Source organism: Oryx dammah, unplaced genomic scaffold (assembly GCF_014754425.2).
Source record: "Oryx dammah isolate SB20612 unplaced genomic scaffold, SCBI_Odam_1.1 HiC_scaffold_26, whole genome shotgun sequence".
Taxonomy (NCBI): Eukaryota; Metazoa; Chordata; class Mammalia; order Artiodactyla; family Bovidae; genus Oryx; species Oryx dammah.
In genome coordinates, this window is record NW_024070210.1 from 15,562,647 (window position 1) to 15,582,491 (window position 19,845).

The window sequence follows — 19,845 nt, forward strand, 5'->3', positions numbered from 1 at the left end:
TACTGGTCCATCTCCCCCACCCGAACGGAGGCGCTTTGAGGGAAGAGAATTTTGCTTGTCCCGTTCCCTGTCTGTAGAGTCTGAAACGGCACCTGGCATGTATTACTACATAGTCTCTACCAGGATCTCACGACTGAACTTCCCCCCAGGGCCCAGCCTATGTACTGCAGCTCTGTGGCTACCACCCCACGCCAAATTTAGCCGCAGACCGGCTGGGGCTTCTCTGACCTGAGCCAGTCTGGGAGAAACCGGAAAGGAACCCATCAATCCACCACATGCAGGAGGCCCACTCCATGCCTCCTCGCTGCCCACCCCACCATCCCGCCATGTCTGCAGAAAACCACGCTGGGGTCCCTGTCGAAGCTTGTCCGGTCTATCAGGCCTCTTGCATCCTCTTCCTGGGAGGCCCTTGCAGTCTTGGCAGGATGGCTGGCACATAAAGAAGGGGTCTGAGAAGTAAAGGGAGGGAGTCAAAACCCAGCCCCTGCACAAGCTGCTGGCTGAAGACCTCCAAGGTTACCAGAGTCCCGAGGCACTTGAACCTGTCAGGGATTAAGGTACCAGAAATAGCCTTTACTCCTTTGGGTTTCAGAATCTTGCAGGCTCAAGAAAAACCAGCCTGGATAGAAACTTCTCAGTGACCATGGGAATTATTCCAAAGAGGGGATGTCTGGGCTAAAAGTGTGACGCTGGAAAAGGAGGAGACAGGACCCAAAGCCCCTAAATCCCTGAGTTTATAATTAACAGACACGCATTCTCTTTGTCTGCTCTGAGCCGAGCTGGTGGCTCACCAGGGGAAGGGCACCGTAGTCAGACAAAATCACGCCCCAGTGGGTTTTTGAAGTGTTGAGCTTCTTTGTTTTCCTGAATTTTAATGAAGGGCTTTCCAGGCAGGAGGAGAGCAGCACTCAGTGACCCCCACAGCCAGGAGGGGGCCTTGGCTAGCAGCCGCCAGCCTGCACAGGCCTGATCCAAAGTGGCACCTAGGAGAAGCGGGCGGGAGACGTCCTGTCGTCAGATAGGATGTCTTGGGGAGAAAGAGAAAAACAAAAACAAAAGGTGCCTCTGTTTCGAACAAGGGCTGGGCTCCGCTCCAGATCTTAGCACTCTTTGGAAATAGGTGGTGATGATGCTTGGAGTTGGGGAGAGGAGTGGAGATAAACAGCTCTGCGTTGGAAAGGTTGGGGGTAGTCGGGGGAGAGGCCTGGGGTTCCCTGAGAGTTTTTGTAGCCATCTCAGGGCTGCTGAGCTGCCCTCTGCTAATGAGAATGAGAAACAAGGCCCTGGGAACCTGGGGGCACAGAAGGGAAACACATGCTTTGGGAGCTCCAGGCCTGGGTTGTAAGAAGCAGGAGGGAAGGGGCATGCTATCAGAAGAGCCACCGAACCCTGACATGGGCAATGGGGTCACCTTATCACATGTTCTGTGTGCTGTCTTCTCAGCTAAGAGGCCCTGAAAGCACAAAGGAGACAGTGTAATGTCACCAATGTCACTGACCATCCAAAGGGAGAAAGGCGTCCAGCTAGGCCCTCCCCAGGTCCCCAGCAGGAGATGCTCCCTGGAGCTGCTGTGGCCTCTGTGAACAGAGTGCAGAGCCTTCCCCTCCCCCATCTAGCTTTCCCTCCTGCTCTTCAGCGATGGGGCGAGTTCCCATCACTGGCTCAAAAGATGCCTTCCTTCACCCCTGATGGATTTTTCCAAGAGGGTGGTGCAAACAAATGGAAGAGAGGGTTACAGAGCAAAAGCAATTTCGTGCCACAGAACGATGCAATTTCTTACAAGAGAAAATATTTTTATTACAAAATAGTCCATATATAAAAATCCTGAGCCTCTTGCGAGCTTCTTTAGGTTTATGGCCTTTTCCTTGAGTCCAGAGTGGAGGTGTGTGCGTGCAGGGAGAGCAACCCCATGGCTCAGGTGTGTGCAGGCTGCCCCACAGGGCCCTCCTTGTCTGTCTGCAGCGCGTCCCACTCGCTGAGGAGCTCGGAGGACACCTCTGTGTACAGACGGTCCCAGTCCCAGCTGACGTCGTCCTGCCAAGAGAGGCATCCTGGGGTGAGATGGGGGAGGCCCTCCCCTCGGGCACAGCCAGCCTTCCGCTAAGGTCAGCCTCGGGGCCCCTGCTCACGGCCGAGGGGCAGGACCTGCCGCTGCCACGTACCTCTCGAACCTCGTGCTCCGGCGCCAGGACTTTGGTGAGGAGCTTCAGGTCAATCTCTCCATCCTGTAAATGTTGGGGTCGGGGGGGGGGTATGTGTACCACGGGGCCTTTGGACAATGACCTCTGGGGACCAAGTTGAGTGGTGTAGAACTTTCCAAACCCAGGCCTGCAGGAACACCTTGTGAAATAGCAAACTTGTGGGTGGACCACATGGCTGCTGAGAGCTGGGGCGGGCACCACGATGTCCTACGGGCTGGGCACTTCTTGGGGCAAAGGGAACACCTGGGAGGGGCAGGCATGATGCAGCATGTCTACTGATGCCAAGAGGGCAGGCGGGGGCATGGGGGAGACTGGCCCTGAGAACACTGGGATAGGCTGGGTCCAGGGATGCTCTAATACCCGAGGAGGATCTCTCCGGCAAAGGGACTGTCGCCTGGCAGCCTCAGAGCCTCATGGAGGAGGGCCTGCAAGGCCTGGGAGAAACTGAGAAATATCTGCAGATGTTGGCGGGCGCCTGCCCCTCTGTGTAGCAGCTGTCCACTCACCAAGGTCTGAAAGGCTGAGTACTTCATGAGGTCATTGTCCAGGTCGCGGTAGGTCATCACTCGGTTGACCTGGATGCTGTGGGAAAGACAGAATGTGGGCAGAAACCGATGTCAGCCGCACTGCCAGGCCGCTGTGCCCAGAGTCTCCTGGGCAGCTGGGAAGGACCAGAATGGGGGAAAAATGTGCAATAAAATGGGAACCCTGGGATGGGGCCCATCACTAGAGACGTGTGGATCTCCCCAAGGGGGCAGCATCACTGCTGATGGCGCCTGGCACGTTCCCCAGGCTCCCTCTAACTTCAGGCAAATATAACACACCTGGGAGGGGCTGCCACCTGCAAGACGAAGTCTTCCTCCTGAACCTCCTCCAGGTCCGGAATAACAGGGATATCTGCAACCAGAGGGTAGGCCAAACTGTCAGCAGCATGAGTAGGGATTTAGCCTACTTCCCCACTGACAACTCAGCAGCTTCAACACCGTGGCCACCGTAAGGGCTACAGGCTTTGGGTAGAATGGACACTCAGATGGTCTCTGGCCTCCAGCATCACCTCCCCACCGATTCAGGGTGGTGGAACTGAACTCGAGGTGTGCATGAGAACTGAAGGTGGAATTTCAACAATTTCTGAATCTCAGGCTTTATTACCACAGAACCTGCGGGAATTAAAGTTTCCTGGGTGGGGCCTGGGAGGCTGAATTTTCCCATAAGATTTCTTGGGTGGTCCTGACATTTGGTCCATGTTAGAAGCCATCGGAGTAGCTCTCCAAGGAGAAATGTAAAGAAATGAGAAGAAAGTCCTGGACAGCCCTGGGGGGAAGCGCATAGAGGAGAGGAAAGAAAAGAGGAGCTGAGTGAGCCTGGCACGGTCAGAGACAGAGGAGTGGGGAACATGCCGGGTCACCAGGCGGACGTCTCCATGAGCGCACTTCCTCGCGCCCGAGGCCCACGTGTGCATCAGCTCGTCCTAGTGTTCGCAACCATCGCAGCCCTGAGCCTGTATCTGCAAGGTCACTTTACACCTAATGATGTGACCTGGCTTCCCGGCAGCGTACAGGATCAGTAGCTCCATTGAAAGTGAAGGTTGCTCAGTCGTGTCCGACTCTTTGCAACCCCATGGACTATACAGTCCATGGAATTCTCCAGGCCAGAATACTGGAGTGGGTAGCCGTTTCCTTCTTCAGGGGATCTTCCCAACCCAGAGATCAAACCCAGGTCTTCCACACTGCAGGTGGCTTCTTTACCAGCTGAACCACAAGGGAAGCCCAAGAATACTGGAGTGGGTAGCCTATCCCTTCTCCAGGGGATCTTCCTGACCCAGGAATCAAACTGGGGTCTCCTGCATTGCAGGCAGATTCTTTACCAGCTGAGCTATGAGGGAAGCCCGTGTCTCCATCGGCCAGGTCTAATATCCTAAACAATGCTGATTCTAAAGATGACGCTGCCCTTGCTGTCTCCTGGAGAGTCTTCTTTTCTGAATTCTCTGTATGAGATGGACATACAGACACAGGAGGAGACACGAGGCCATTCCTTTCGTCAATCTAACAAGCTCATGCGAAGGGAGAAGCAGAGGGACAGCGCGTCACTGAATAGCGGCAACTTGCTCACGGCAGAGAAACCAGCCCTCTTCTCAAGCACCCTAAGGAAGGGCCGCCATCTCTCAGGGAGCATCGCTGACTGGCAGAGGGGGTGTCTTTGTTTTAACCAGTCTGCACAGAGATAAAGAGAGATGGGACAGAGAGAGGAAAAAAAAAAAGGTGAAGCAGGGAGAGACAGTCCTGGAAGTCCCAAACCAACTACGAATATTAAAAATTCCAGAGAGGCGAGAATAGTGAAGACACCTTTCCTTTTTGCTTCTATGGACTAAATCAACTTTTTTTTTTTTTTAAAGAGATACAGAATCATTCCAAGAGCAGCTGGAAAGGACCCTTCCCACCTTCAGGCTATTCACTGTTTAGGACTTTGTAATGGTTTTAGTCAAGCTTAGCCTGAGTATATATAAATGTCAGTTCCCAGCCTGGTGTCTTTATTACTGCTTCCGATGGCAGAGTTACAGATGTTGTACCTGGAAAGAGAGAGAGAACACGCGAGGGAGAGACGGAGACACAGAAAATAAAACGAGAGAGAAAGAGACAGGCAGAGAAAGACAACGAGTAAAAGGATGAAAATGAAAAGAAATGGCTGATAAAAGGGAAATAAAGATGCACACAGCAGCCCAGAAATAATGAATCACACTCAGCAAGTCCTCTATCCAAAAAGAAGCTGTTCAGAGGTTAGATGGTATCTCTCTATCCTGCTAGAGAACTGATACAGAATTCTCTAATTTTCTATTTTTTATGCTAATAGAAATTCAGCTTGCTCTGAGCGGATCCAGTCCACTGCTGGCTGATGGCACCGTCCCTGAGTCTGGGGCGAGGGGCCTCCCAGGCTGATGAGACCGACCGCATGGGCCCTGCAGCCGGGCAGGGAGGAAGCTGGCCGAGCCATGTGCCATCAGCACCGTGACAGGTCCGGTGTGAGACAGCAGGCTACTCTTGGCTCTGCTCGGCGTGGGGCCCAGCCTGAGATGAATATTCAAAAGCTGGTAAGAAAATGCCCCCCCTTTTGCTGAGCTTCAGGCTCAGGATCGGGTCTTCCCCAGTCCTCCCTTGCTCTGCAATGTCAGCTTTTGGGCCCTGTCAACCCTGCCCAGCTTCTCCCCGCACTGAGGAGCTGCGCTTCAGCCCGCAGTCCACTCCGGGTCCCCAAGGGCTTCCCCGTTCATCCCTGCCTCCTTCCTCCAAATGTGCAGGAAAGCGAGTGGGGTTGGCCCCATCTGCGCCAGAGCGGAGGTCAGTGTGGGCCTTGGCAAAGGGGCTGCTCAGAGGGACGCGGGTGGCGCTGGCCACACAGTGGGGTCTCTCTCTAATTGGAAGCCTGGTGCCCGACAGAGCCCAGCGAAGCGCCGGAGTGGGATGGAGCCAGCGATGACAGCCAGGCCGAGGCAAGCTGGAGCATTCCGGTGCAGTGACAGCTTGAGTGCATCGCTGCAGAGCCTGGCCATCCAACTCCCGGCCCCGGAGGAACAGGTGGCCGTGGAGCAGGTCTTGGGCAAATTTCAAAGAACTTCCTCATTTTACAGTTTCTGAAGTACAGTCACAAACAAGGTCTTGCTTATGAGTACGTGACATATTCCCAACAGTTTCTGTCTTCTTTGCCTCTTTCTCTCCCCCGAGTCCCACTCCCCTCTCTTGCTCACACACATATACATGATGAACAAACCTAGGAAAAGAAAACGGGCTTGAGAAATCAATCCGCTTCTTTACAAAATGACCTGCACGGAACGAAGCAGCTGTGTCTGCAGTCAGTGATGGCTACGTCACCTGTAGGCCTGGACCAGAGACCCGGTCTGATTCAGGGTATCAAGTTTAACATCCCAAGGTATATGCGACGATATACCTTTAATAGCGATGATAAGAGGAATAAAGGACTCTGCTCCAGCACCACTGAAAGTTCAGTCATTCTATTGACTTTAGTCTCATTTTCTTCCATGCTGCTAACAATAAGAATGTTAACAGAAACAGTGGCTTTGTTAAGCATGTGGGCAGGCCTCCTGTCTGGTGGTTAAGAGTGCAGGCGCTGGAGGCATTCACAACCTGGTGCCCCCACGGACTAGCTGTGCAACTTTACCCTCTCAATGCCTCAGTTCCTACAGCTGTAAAATGGGGAGCATAACTACACCCATTTCATATGTTGCTGTAAGGTATACATGGGACACTTTTTCTAAAACACTAAGTGCTATGCTGGGCACCTAATAAATATTCTGTACTATTCTTACCTACCTGACAGATAAAACATTGAGCACGGAGAGAAGCTATATGGCTTTATCCTCATTTTCGCATTTAATCCTGCCCATTTGCCTCATTTTCCAGATGACACTGAGGCTCAGTAAGATGGAGCAGTTTGCGTGGAATGAGGCATTAGGAATGGACAGAGCAGGCTTCCCACTCCAGTTCAACTGCAACCACCCCAGACTCCCAGTCTGTGCCGCCCTCAGGCTTTCTTTGCAAAGGTGCAGTGACTTCAAGCCGCTTTGGCTAGTGGAGGGGTGAGACAACCGCCTAGAGTTGGGACAAACTGTCTTGCCTGGAGACTCAGGGTCCTCTGTTTTTGGTTATTCCTCTGCCTCCCAGGAACCATAACTAAGCTAAGTCTCTTCCTCACCATACGCCCACTGGTTACTTGCCTACAACAAGGCTGTTGGAGCAGAAAGGAAAATGGACCAACACGCGAGAGCCCAGAGACTCCCTCCCCTGCTGGCCGTGTGGCGTTAAACCAGCCATGACGAGGAGCAGGTGGCTAAGATACCTCAGACACCCCCAGGAAAGGGGCCGGAGAGGCAAGAGGGTTGACGTGCCAATACCCTGGGAGCGGAGCCCTCATCCTTGATCTTGGTCCCCAAAGAGGGCGCCCCCCCCCACCACAGGTCACCTGCCACTCTCTTCCACTTGGGCTCCTTAATAAAACAGGCCTTCCCTGCTGGGCATTTGCTCTGGGCCTCTCATGTCAGCGATCTCACTTGCTGTTCACCTGCTTCTGGGCCCCATGTGGTGCCCAATTAGCCACAGGGTGAGGAAACTGCATTTGTGTGACTCTATGGACTGGAGAAGGCAATGGCACCCCACTCCAGTGCTCTTGCCTGGAAAATCCCATGGACGGAGGAGCCTGGTAGGCTACACTCCATGGGGTCACTAAGAGTCGGACACAACTGAGCAACTTCACTTTGACTTTTCACTTTCATGCATTGGAGAAGGAAATGGCAACCCACTCCAGTGTTCTTGCCTAGAGAATCCCAGGGACGGGGGAGCCTGGTGGGCTGCCGTCTATGGGGTCGCACAGAGTCAGACACGACTGAAGCGACTTAGCAGCAGCAGCGGCATGGACTGTATGGTCCATGGAACTCTCCAGGCCAGAATACTGGAGTGGGTAGCTGTTCCCTTCTCCAGGGGATCTTCCTGACCCAGGGATCGAACCCAGGTCTCCCGCATTGCAGGTGGATTCTTTACCATCTGAGCCACCAGGTGAAAGTAACATCACATGTGGTAACAAATTCAAATGCTACAGACAAGTTTAAGACGGAAAACATCCTTTCCTTATATGAACCCCAGTCATCTCTCTAGAAGTGATTGCTATTAATCATTTCTCATATATGGTTACTGAAAACAATTTTTGCATATACAGTGCGTTTGTCCTTTTAAAAATGTTTGCAAGTGGCACGTTACATATCCATCATTCTGTGACTGATTTCTGTCTTTCTTTTTCAGTGTACAGATCCATCTTATTCTTTTAAATGGCCATCTAGTATTTTATGGGTTTCCCTAATGGCTCAGACGGTAAATAATCTGCCTGCAATGTGGGAGACCTGGGTTCAATCCCTGAGTCGGGAAGAGCCCCTGGAGAAAGGAATGGCTACCCACTCCAGTATGGTTGCCCGGAGAATTCCATGGACAGAGGAGCCTGGCAGGCTAGTACTCTACTGAACAGATGCTGCAGAATGCACTTAATTCCATCCAGAGAGAATCTAACTTGGGATTTTGAGGGGTGGTGTGAGGGGTGAGGGGAGGTCTCAGAACTTGGACAGAGCAGCTGGAGGACAAACAGCACTAAGCCAGGCAGGGGACAGCGTGCTCAAAGGTGCCAGGAGACGAGGGGCAACTCTCCGAGGAAGGCTGGTGTGGCTGACGTGGAGGGCTCAGGAGAGCCGCACCGAGCAAGGCAGGAGAGAGGGCATCAGGTGCCAGATGGGGAAGAACCTGCACCGACCAGCCAGGAGACACGTGCCTGATGGGCGCCTGCTACAGGCAAGACCCCTCCGGAAGCGTGTTAGGGGCAAACCAAGACGGACTGAATAAGCATGAACAAATTGTAGTGGGAGAGCCTATACACTTAGGAAATGATGACAAATGAGCAGAATAAGTAAAATGCACATCCCTTTCTTTGTAGATCATCTGGGAAGCCAAAAGCAGAATTCAGAGCTTCCTCTGTCTTTCCATAATACTTTATTCAAGGCCACAGGATGGACCTGATCACCTTGCTGTAGGTAGAGTAAGTGCCATTTGCCCTCGGCCTACCTCCTAGATGATGAACTAGTTGAGGGTGAAGACCATGTCTCAGTCACTTCTGCATTCCCAAAGACGGACAGACTAAAGGACAATTGAACAGAACTGACATCAATAAATGTCTCTCAAATCTGAAAGCCACATCCATAGAAGGATGCCATGTTCATTTTCTCTAGATCATTCTGGTTGTAGTATATGTGCTATTGAGTCTCAGAGCTGCTTAAGCAGGATTCATTTCACAAGAACAACCAAGAGCCATCCTTAGACACTTCCTGGGTTTGATGGCATCATAGCAAAGGCTTTGCTTTACTTGAGAGCTGCAAGGCCTGCTGGGAAGGGCCTGTGCATACACAAGAAACGACGGAGCAGTGGGGACAAAGTTACAGAGGAAGAGTCACTCAAATATGGTCCCTACGGACCCCTTGGCTTCCATCCTGAGGCTGGGTCACACTGTCCTTCACCAATCTCCTTGAGCTTCCTCTTGATCTCTGGTGTGCCCCAGTCTTATCACTCCACTTTCTGGGAGTCCCAGTAAAGGCTTGTTGATGTATAGCAACAACAGTAGGAACTAATGCCAAAGGGAGAGGTTGCCAAATGGAAAACTTATTATGATACCAGTACATCAGTCTGTCAACAGGCCTACCAACCAACCAACCACCAGATGAAACCACAGAAATAAATGAGGGGTGCTTAAATAAATAATAGAAATGTGGGGACACCAGCAGGATCAATTACAACTGATTTCAAAGATGTGAGAAGCTGCCATTTGCCCTGAAATCCATTCATTATGGATAATACCATCACACCGTCGCACTAAAATGCTAAGTACCCAGGAAGTCCCAGTGGGATCCTTTTTAGCCCCTGTGGCTTGACAGCAAGCAGCCTGCCTGCCTCTTGCAAAAACCCTGGCCCCAGGTTGCTGCAATGAGCCTGCCTTCACATCTGGCTGTCGTCTGCTTGTTTTGGTACAAGAACAGAAGGTGATTTCTTATATTGGACTCCACTTGCGATGAGGGCACTCTGAGCATCACTCAGGCTCTTTCCCTGGAGCATAAATCTTCCTGCAGAGGAAGGAGAGAACAAAGACACCCTGACCCGGGCCCTGATCCCACCCAGGCAAAGATGGTGCAGGCAGGGAGCTGCTCCTCTCTGCATTTCTTCAGCTTTTACTCTGTGCTGATGGTTCTTGGTTGGGGATTTCTGAATGGGATTCCGTAGTCGTGGCCAGAAGGGTTTCTAGAGAACTACATGAAGTCTCTTCTAAACTTCAGCACATTCTGATCCTGATGCCTTAGTAAATGGTACTAGGGTCGGCCTACCTGGCCTGGTCCTTCTAGATGCGGACTGATGACATATGTCCCTCTTGCTTCACTCACTAACCTCACCCTGGCTCCCCGGGGTAGAGGACCCATACAGCCCCACACAACTGCTTCTCCGGCAGTACCCCGGCCATTGCAGAGCACTTGCGGGCTGCCAAGGGCTCACGTCCACCCTTTATAAGGCACAGTCATGTTCAACAACCAACCCACCTGAAAGGGACCTGACACACTGCAGAGGGGAGACCCCAAGAAGAGCAGTCGAGACAACCTCCAATGGTGTGTTCAAAGTCAACAGACCCTCAGCAGAGCTCAAGAGCTTTCAAAAGAATGTCCATGTTTCTAGGAGATGGCAACTTTACCCGAGATCATTATCATTTTTCTCTGCAGCTGCAAAACTTTGTTTTACTGAATGCTGTTACCTTCTGTATCACGTATGGGGAATTTTAAACAGGCAAATGGAAGAAGGTCTGATTGAAGATGAAGTTAAGTGAAAGAAATTGGTCTCATTTAGCACATGACAGGATTCATCTGTGTTCCCAAGTCCACTGAGGTGGCATCATGGGCGTTTCATATTCATGAGCGGCTGCGACACTGTGTCCCCTCATTTACAAAGAGCCGTGTTCAGCAAATTCTGTCCCCGTGGACACTCCGTGCATTTCATGGTCTTGTCAGAGAGACATCAAACGCTCCAGTAACCAAATACCAGAAAATGGCTTTAATTAGTGGATCTCAATCGTATAAATAATTTTTTTTTCTAAGTGAAAAAATGAAGCATTTTTTTTTAAAGGGAAAAGAAAAGGGGAAAGCAGTAGGCAACAGGCTTCAAACACCCGAAGAGACGAGGGGAAGGGATGCTCTCAGAGGAGCTCTGGGCCCTTGCAGTCCCCGGGGGGACTCGGGTTCCAGGGCAAAAAGGCACCTGCGGATCCCGGGCAGCTCTGCTTCATGAAGACCGGTCCCCGGTGAGTCCGCCTGACCCAGCCGGGCCGCCCTCAGAGAAGAGAGGCTGAACACTGTGACACTATTGGCCAGAGGGCCCGCTGCAGGGGCTGAGAAACCGGTTCTGACTATGAGCAAAAGGCGCACAAGCAGGTCCCTGAGGAAATCAGTGCCAGGGACAGAAAGAAGATGCCCGTCTCCTGAGGCGCTGGCTGGCAGGGGGTGTGGGGGGCTTCATCCATATTCCATATATGCTGAGAAGTCTCTGGGCTTCTACCCAACCGACCCCCTTCCTCGTGCTGCTGGGGAAAGAGATCACTGACCTCAAGAAGAACATCAAAACAGCTGGTGTTGAACCCACGTGCAAAGCAGAAACAGAGACAGGGACGTAGAGAAGAGACGTACGGACGCCAGCGGGGGAGAAGGGTAGGATGAAATGGGAGGTTGGGACTGACGCATACATCAGTACGTTACTATGCATACAATAGATGAGTAACGGGAACCTGCTGTAAAGCACAGCGAACCCTAGTCAAAGCTCTGTGGTGACAACGGGGAGGAGATCCAAAAAAGAGGGGATAGATGTATACATCCGGTGGATCCATTCTGTTGTACAGCAGAAAGTAACACAACACCGTAAAGCAATTACAGTCCAATAAAAACTAAAAAAGAAATAGAGCCGGTTGCTCCGCCCAGCCCCCCCACTGTGGCAACCGTCCTGGCTGACGCTGGGCCGCGAGGGCAGGGCTGGGGCTGAGTCTGTCTGAGACAAGCCGGGTCTCAGCGGGGGCGGTGCTGGCTGGACGGGCTGGACGGTGGGCAGACGGGAGGCTGTGCTGCATGCTGACTCAGCTCGTGGCCTGCCTCGGGCGTGCAGGCCCCGCCTCAGCGTATCACCTGCAGGGGGCCCAGGAGCACATTCCAGAAGGAGCCTCGAATGCGACACCCCAGGAGACTTGCCCCGTCATCCCAGCCAGTCCACCAGGGGCTGCGGGAGAGTCCCTATGGACCACGCGAAGGGCCATCAACCAGGACTGACCCTCTGCTGCAATTAAAGGTGGTGCTCCTGGCAGACAAAGCAGACGCAATGGTGGTTCTCCACAGGGAAACGCCCCGTTCAGCCCAGGAGCCTAACATGGGGAAGGAGCCCAGCGTCACCTGAGAGGGGTACCTCTAGGGAACGACTTCCTGGGGGCTCAGGTTGTAAAGCATCTGCCTACAATGCGGGAGACCCAGGTTCTCAATCCCTGGGTCGGGAAGATCCCCCTGGAGAAGGCAATGGCAACCCACTCCAGTATTCTTGCCTGGAAAATCTCATGGATGGAGGAGCCTGGCAGACTACAGTCCACGGGGTTGCAAAGAGTCGGACATGACTGAGCGACTTCACTTTTTTGATACCCTGGTTACTACTCGAAGGAAATTAAAACAATGAACAGGGAGGCTCCCGGTTACTGCCAGCAGCTCTCACTCGGCGCTTCACGTCGGTTCCAGCTTTGATCTGGAGAGACGTGTTAAGGATGACGAGGGGGAACGGCCTTTAAAGGTGACGAGGGATGAAGCGGCTGGAAGGGACGGAAAAGGGAGGACCTCTCTGCTCTCTTCAACAAGGCCTGAGACACAGTGAACACAGAATGAACGTGACAGAGAGCGGCCTTCTCAGAGCCGCCACTAGAAGTGGTAGAAACCCGGCGGATCTGATTCTATTTCATCCTCTTCGTGTTATGCTGAAAGAAAAAAACAAGACAAACTCCACCGCTTTTATTCTAAATTCTTAGGTTTTGTGTTTTTCCTTATATATATTTATTAAAAAAATGCTCCTTTGATCGGTGCCACCCGTGACACCCCCACATACGGAACGGCTTCTGAGCGGTTTCCTCCGTGCAAGGCCACCGCTGGTGACAGCCAGCTGGTTTTGATCACAGCCATTCCGAATCGGATTTTCATAAGATAGATGAGGAGTCTTACCGCTGCTCTCTCTCTTATCAGATGCGAAACAGAGCGGGGAGGGGGGGCGACGGGTCCTGAGGGAACAGCCCAACAATCAAGGGCTGCCTGGTTCTCTCTCCGTCCCTCCGCTGCTGCAATTTTCAAAGGCGTTTGCCTCGAGCACTTTTAAATGATGGTGTCTCAATTCTGTAATCATCTTTCAAGAGCTTTCTCTTAAAGGGTCTTTTAGGTAAACCCAGTCCGTCAACCACACTTATGGACTCAGGAATCATTTTTCCCAATATCTGCCCTCCTGCATGTGTGTACGTATAGGCGAGTATACCCACACACATGGCAGACATCTGGGCATGTTTAGAAAGCTGGGAGGACCTGAAACTGGAAAGGAAGACCCTACCGGTTGGCCATACAAAGTTCATCTCTCGCTAAGGTAAGAGGGTCCCCTATCACTGCTTCGCTGGATTTCTGCTATACCTAGGCTTTGCTTATCTGCAGGTGTCGGAAGGGGAGACTTCTCACACTGAGGCCCAAGTGATGTGCTGAGTCCCAACCTCAGATGCACAATCAAGCCTGTTCCTTCCCGTCTCACCTAAGTGCTGTCTGACCGTCAGACTTCAGGTCAAGTAAGGGCACCACGGCCGCCTGCTTGGAGAATACAGCCCCCAGGCCACAGCTGACTGTGGCTTTAGTTACAGACTATTTGGAGCAACTCCTACAAATCCATTTGTCTCTTTTAGTGTAGAGAACACCATGCCTCTTCTCTATACAGTCCCCATCGCTTGAAACAGACATCCTAGGCCATCGAGCCTCTATTTCTTTCTAATCACATAAAAATCTAAGGAGCGTAAGATGTCCCCGGGTGGTGGTTCTCACCAACCTGGCTTCGTCTCCTCTCGTCCCTCATCCATCATTCCCTTCACAGCTGTGCAGAGAAGGACCGGTGCTTCTCCCCAGAGCGGGACCATGGCTCACAGTCACCCCTAGGACTGTCTCACAAAGCTAAGTGGGATTAGCTTTGTCCTATCCCAATCCTGTCTTCTGTATTCAATAGGGAAAGAAGCCAAGGGGTTACAGAATAAACACCCAGGTCCCCAGAGCTATTTCAGGGAGGGTGAGCTCTCTTTTGCTTTTGTCAATGCCTAATGTTGGAAGATTTATTATTAATCACATTCCTCCAAACAGACTACAGCACCATGGGATGCTGACGGAGCCTTCCCTGTGTTCCTAGAGGAAGGTCAGTACAGGCTGCTTCGTTTACAACAGTCGTGCATGTGTGGTCCAAGACTTGCTTCATCTTCCCCGTCCCACCTCTTCAGACAGGGACATCCCAGAAAGCTGCTCATACGAACAAAGAAACTGGAGCCCCAGAGACTGGTCACTGTCAACTGCCTTTTGGGTAGAGATGTTCGTGATGGAGAGTTTGGGAAGGCTGGTGTGACCCAGAGATGGCAGGGGACCACCAAGGGGCCTAGAGCATGCTGTTCTAGCTCTGCCAGTGAGCGGGAGGTCTGGTCAACACTCCAGGCTGTGCTGAGCAGCTGGACCAGGGGAGGTAGGGGACAACTGAGGGGACAAAGCAGAACAACCAAAGTCTGGTCCAAGCTTAACTCCATTTCCAAAACCTGCCCTGACACTGCCTCTTTGAGAGGCAAGAAGAACAGAGCCAAACCAGTCTCTACTAAGCTTGCTGAGTCAACACAGTCCATCAGCTCCCAGATACCTACGCTGGTGGTGTATGCTTTTCCCATGGTGGGATCATGGGACCTTGAACACAAAACCAAGTTAAAACAACTTCTCTTGCTGCATTAATGAAACTTCAGGCCAATTCCCTGTAACTTCTCTGGTGTCTCATTGGCTCTGGGGGCCAGCCCTGGCCAAACCCACAATGGGGAGCTGTGAAGTCAGCCACTGGGGCCTCAAGAGTTTCCATCTACTAGAGTTCATTTCCCCACGAGAAGTGTGGCTTTCACTGTCTATCACAGAAGAACCAAATTCAGACTCTTGCTGTGCAGAGGGCAGACCCAATCAGGAGTCAGGAAACCTGGGTCCCAGGTCTGCCCCTGACCTGCTGACCTTGCGCAGCTATTTGTCAGCTCTGCTCCCAAGTTTCCTTATCACCAAAATGAGGTGCCTTCTATCCCAAAGCCGTCCTTATCTCTGGGGTGTCCGCTGGACTATATCTCATGGTATAATTCTTAAAAAACACCTTACTGTCACATTGGCCTGTGGAGCAGTCTTCCCAAATATCCCAGCTACAGACACCACCTATGTGTCTGTAAGGCAAGCTGGGTCTTTTGTTTAGAGAATCACTGTATAGGGGACTGCCCTGGTAGTCTAGTGGTTAGGAATCCACCCCCCAGGATACGGAACCCGGGTTCAATCCTGTTCAGGGAACTAAAATTCCACAGGCCATGGAAAAATGAAGGTCAATGTAAGATCCCTCATGCTGCAACTGAGACTTCATACAGCCAAAATAAACCAATAAATACTAAAAAAGGAGAATCGCGGTATGGAAAGCTCATTTTCTCTAATGCAATGAGCTTACACAGATTCCTCCTGCAGCCCACAGTGAACTCAGCTCAGTATTTGCACCATAATCCAAACTCCTGACTGGGGAATCTTTGACGTCCCATGCAGTGTCTGTGATGTCCCAAGTCTCCATGACATCAATTTCTTCACCCTTAGCTGCGTCTCAAGGATGAGGCTGGTGGGAGAGCTCCAACCAGAGCCCTCCAAGGCCCAGGGAGCGCCCTGTGGGGTCTCTGTTCTTCTAAATGACCCACACTCCTTGGTGCTCACACTTTCACCGTCACAAGACACTCTTTCCTCTCACCCAACACAGGAGCTTCTCTCTGGAAGACCCAGCAGAAGCACAAGAATTCCTTATTTAAAAGCAATCCCAGGACTTCGCTGGTGGTCCAGTGGCTGAGACTCTGCTCCCAGTCCAGCAGGCCTGGGTTTGATTCCTGGTCAGGGAATTAGATCCCACATGCCACAGCTAAAGATCTCGCCACAACAAAGATTGAATGGACGAGTGAATATTTTAAAAGGTAATAATAAAAAAGCAATCCCAGTGGATCTGATAGAAAATAAAACATAAGATGGGGGAGGAATGGTCCAACCTGATGATTCTATTCATGTCACACAGCTTGAAAGACCTAGCTTCTCTGGCTTTTCTCTACTCAGCCCGGGTGCTGTTGACAAGACTTCACAGAGAGAGGATCAGCAGAGCTGAGGACAGGGACCGGCGGGTTAATCTCAGAACCAGGAAAGGAGGGCAAACCTGCACCGGGGCACTGGGAAGATGAGTGGAGGCCAGCTTCCCGGATAAGCAGGCTGGAGAAACAAACCTAGCGCCTTGACAGGAAGGAGGAAGGTGCTGAGAGCAGGTGATTGGGAGTCACGAAGGCCACGTCCCAACTTCAGCTCTGTCATTTACTAGAGGTGATGTTCTGGAGCAGTTTGGGCTGTCTAAAATGTTTGGGAATTTTGCATGCAGGTTGTTACATAGAAACATTATTAAAGATTAAATTATATATTGTTGTTGTGACCCCATGGACTGCAGCACGCCAGGTTTCCCTGTCTTTCACTATCTCCTGGAGTTAATTAAATAGGGCTTCCCTGATGGCTCAACAGGTAAAGAATTTGCCTGCAATGCAGGAGACATGGGAGACGCGGGCGTGATCCCTGGGTTGGAAAGATCCCCTAGAGGAGGAAACTGCAACTCACTCCAGTATTCGTGCCTGAAAAATCCCATGGACAGAGGAGTCTGGTGGGCTACTGTCCAATGGGTTGCAGAGTCGGACATGACTGAGCGACTAAGCAGAACACAACACGGCATAATTAAATAAATTATATTAAAAACAAAGGTAATACTCAAAACTTGCCACTTTCTAAGTTTTACCGCACTTTACTTTACCTATGTTTCTGAACTTATTTACATCCAATGGACTGTGTGCTTAGTTGCTCAGTCGTGTCCGACTCTGTGACCCCATGGACTTAACTTTCCCCTGTGGAGCCCGCCAGGCTCCTCTGTCGTGGAATTCTCCAGGCAAGAATATTGGAGTTGGTTGCCATTTCCTTCTCCATCCAAAGGACTGGTGTGATGGAAATATGATATGCTGGTATGCTACTGTTCATCTCTTCCCAGTTTTGTGGTCACTGGTGCATGCTGGGAGCTTGAAACCAGCCATGGTAGGAGTATGTGTGTGTTCAATCACTGTAGCCCACCAGGATCCTCTGTTCAAGAAATTTTCCAGGCAAGAATATTGGAGTGGGTTGCCATCTCCTCCTCCAGGGAATCTTCCTGACTCAGGGATCGGACCCGAGTCTCTTGGGTCTCCTGCATTGGCAGGCAGATTCTTTACCACTGCGCCACCTAGGAACTCTACCCAATGAGGACTCTGCCCCCTCCCTACCCCGGAGAGCTGGTTGTTAAATAAGTACATCTCTGTTTATTAGTCATGTGACCTCTGTTAGCTATTTAACTTCCCAAGGCTTCAATTTCTTTCCCTGGAAAAGAGTAATGATCACAGTGTCTCCTCGTAGGAATGCTGAGGACTGACTAAAGTATTGCAGGGGAAACAGCACAAAGCCTGGCTCTTGGCAAACACACACATTAATTATCAATCCCATTTTCCTGTAAGAAGGACTTTTTTTCCAATCTCATACCTACTATACTATAAACAACAGCAAGTTTAACAAGGCAGAGACAGCAAACAGGACAGTTACTCCTCAGATTAATGAACCCCACCCCACCCCACCCCTGCCTCAGTTTTTTTTAAAAAAATTAGGGCGGCAGGACTTCCTGGTGGTCCAGTAGTTAAGAAGCCACCTGCCAATGCAGGACACATAGGTCTGACCTCTGGTCCAGGAAGATCCTGCAGGCCATGGGGCAGCTAAGCCCATGTACCACGGCTGCTGAAGCTCAAATGCCCTGGAGCCCGTGCTCTGCAACGAGAGAAGCCACGGTGATGAGAAGCCTGCGCACCACAACTAGAGGAAGCCCGCAAGCAGCAACAAAGAGCCAGGGCAGCCCAAAATTAAATAAAGTAAGTAAATAAAATTAGGGAGGCAAAGGGACTAGGTTTGGGTACCACCTAAGAAGTCCGATGCGCTATGTTAAGCTTAAGGAGTGAATGCTGATGTAATGAACATTCTGACTAAGCAAGAGAAAAGAATTGAGACATCAGGGTTCCGATTTATCCGCATTAAAAGAATTCTTCCCACTCTCTCTCTCTCCGCATGAAAACTGCTTGGGCTAAAACTGACTGCTGTTTGCAGGAGAATGGATGAAAGATACGGTGGCAGAATTAAGCAAGGAACAAGAAAGAGCCCAAAAGAGCCACAGAAAGCCTGGGGACAGAGATGAACAGGGAGAAGGGCAACAGAGCAATAGCCCACTACAGATAGCGTTTTTCTAATTCTGCTGACAGTCCGGCATCTCACATCTCATCCAACCTCATTGCTGGGATGTGTTCAGCCACTTTTACCTATTTTCCCTGTTGACATGGATAGAAAATTGAGCAATTACCCTTAAACTCAGAGCTCTCAGATCATCCAGATTGTTACACTCACAGAATTAAGTCCCCAATTGCCCCTGGCTAAAAGTGGCTCAACTCAGCCTGTCCTTTAGGAATTACACACTTTTGGGCTGGCCATGGGATTTATTATTCCTGAGGTTTTGAGGTATTTGATTCTGTCAAAATTGGACCCCAGGATACAAAGAGCGCCACCTTCTCCAGTGAGAAGCTGGCGTGCCCCAGAGGCGTGGGAGCTGCCAGGAAGAGCTATTGAAAATTCCACCTGCAGTCCTGGAGTACGCCAAGATGCGATGGTTACATCCAAGAAGGAGCTAATTCTTTTTTTTTTTTTTTTTTAAGGTCCTGTTTTCAGAGACTTTCCACTTTTTAAACCAAGTTCTTTCCTAATTTGAATTTACCTGGGAGATAAGCTTTTTGAAAGTTGAGCCCGTATCTAATTGTGTTTTCAGAGATTCTCTCCATCTGAAGACTGTTCATCTTTTCTAAAGACAAAGAGCTCTTCTCTCCCATTTGTGTCTGCTCAGTGTTTCAACTTTTACTATTCATCGGAGCTCACTTTCTGAGAGCTGGATTTTAGAGCTCGAACAGCCCTGGGAATTCTATTCTCTGACACTCTGGCGTCAGAGAGGTGACTGGGCTCTGTGCCCGCTGGCTCCTCTACCAGGGTTCCCCTAGCCCCCAGCACCCACCCTGCTTTTGCTGGTAACTTCTGCATGTCCCTCAAGTTTTGACGTTTGAAAGCCATTTCTTCAGAGAGGTCCTCCCTACTCACCCAACCCAAATCAGGTCTCCCCGACTCTTCCTTCAGCAGACTCCACTACAATCTGTCCATACTCATTTAATGTGTGATTATTGCCTTAGTATCCCCTTCCCCGACTAGACTGTAAGCTGCATGAGGGTAATGACTGAAAATGTCTTCTTGTACACCATCATGCCCCCAGTGCCCAGCTCCAAGCATCGTACGTAGTAGGTATTCAACAAATGGTGGTTAAAGAAATGAATAAATGAATTACCTGCCCAGTATCACCTATAGAGACTGGATCCAATTCTACTCCAGATCTGATGTTTTCTCTAACACCATGCAACCTCCCACGACAGAAGAAGTCTAGAGGTCTTAAGGCAAACTAGAAACTTGCTTCCAATAACAGGGATGGATAATTAAGCCACTAAAAGGAAGGTCAGTCTTGCCATCCTACAATTTGGGGACCCTGAGATCATTTGGGGGCTCTGGCTGTCCATTACAGGGCTTTCCCCATGGTTGAGTGGTAAAGAACCCAACTGCAATAAAGGAGATGCAGGAGAC

At 50.8% G+C, this 19,845-nt stretch overlaps 1 protein-coding gene across 4 annotated transcripts in view; it reads right to left on the bottom strand.

Moving 5' to 3' along the window:
* Window positions 1–1,767: 1,767 nt before the first annotated feature.
* IFT43 (intraflagellar transport 43) overlaps window positions 1,768–19,845 on the bottom strand; it is a 114,952-nt gene continuing 96,874 nt past the window's right edge. For all 4 annotated transcript variants that reach the window (XM_040226034.1, XM_040226037.1, XM_040226036.1 and 1 more), the window contains 4 exons: window positions 3,026–3,098; window positions 2,708–2,783; window positions 2,163–2,225; window positions 1,768–2,034 (listed from right to left, as the gene is read on the bottom strand). In XM_040226034.1, coding sequence (XP_040081968.1) covers window positions 1,915–2,034; window positions 2,163–2,225; window positions 2,708–2,783; window positions 3,026–3,098 — 332 coding nt within the window. In that variant the 3' untranslated portion in view covers window positions 1,768–1,914. The remainder of the gene's footprint in view (window positions 2,035–2,162; window positions 2,226–2,707; window positions 2,784–3,025; window positions 3,099–19,845) is intronic.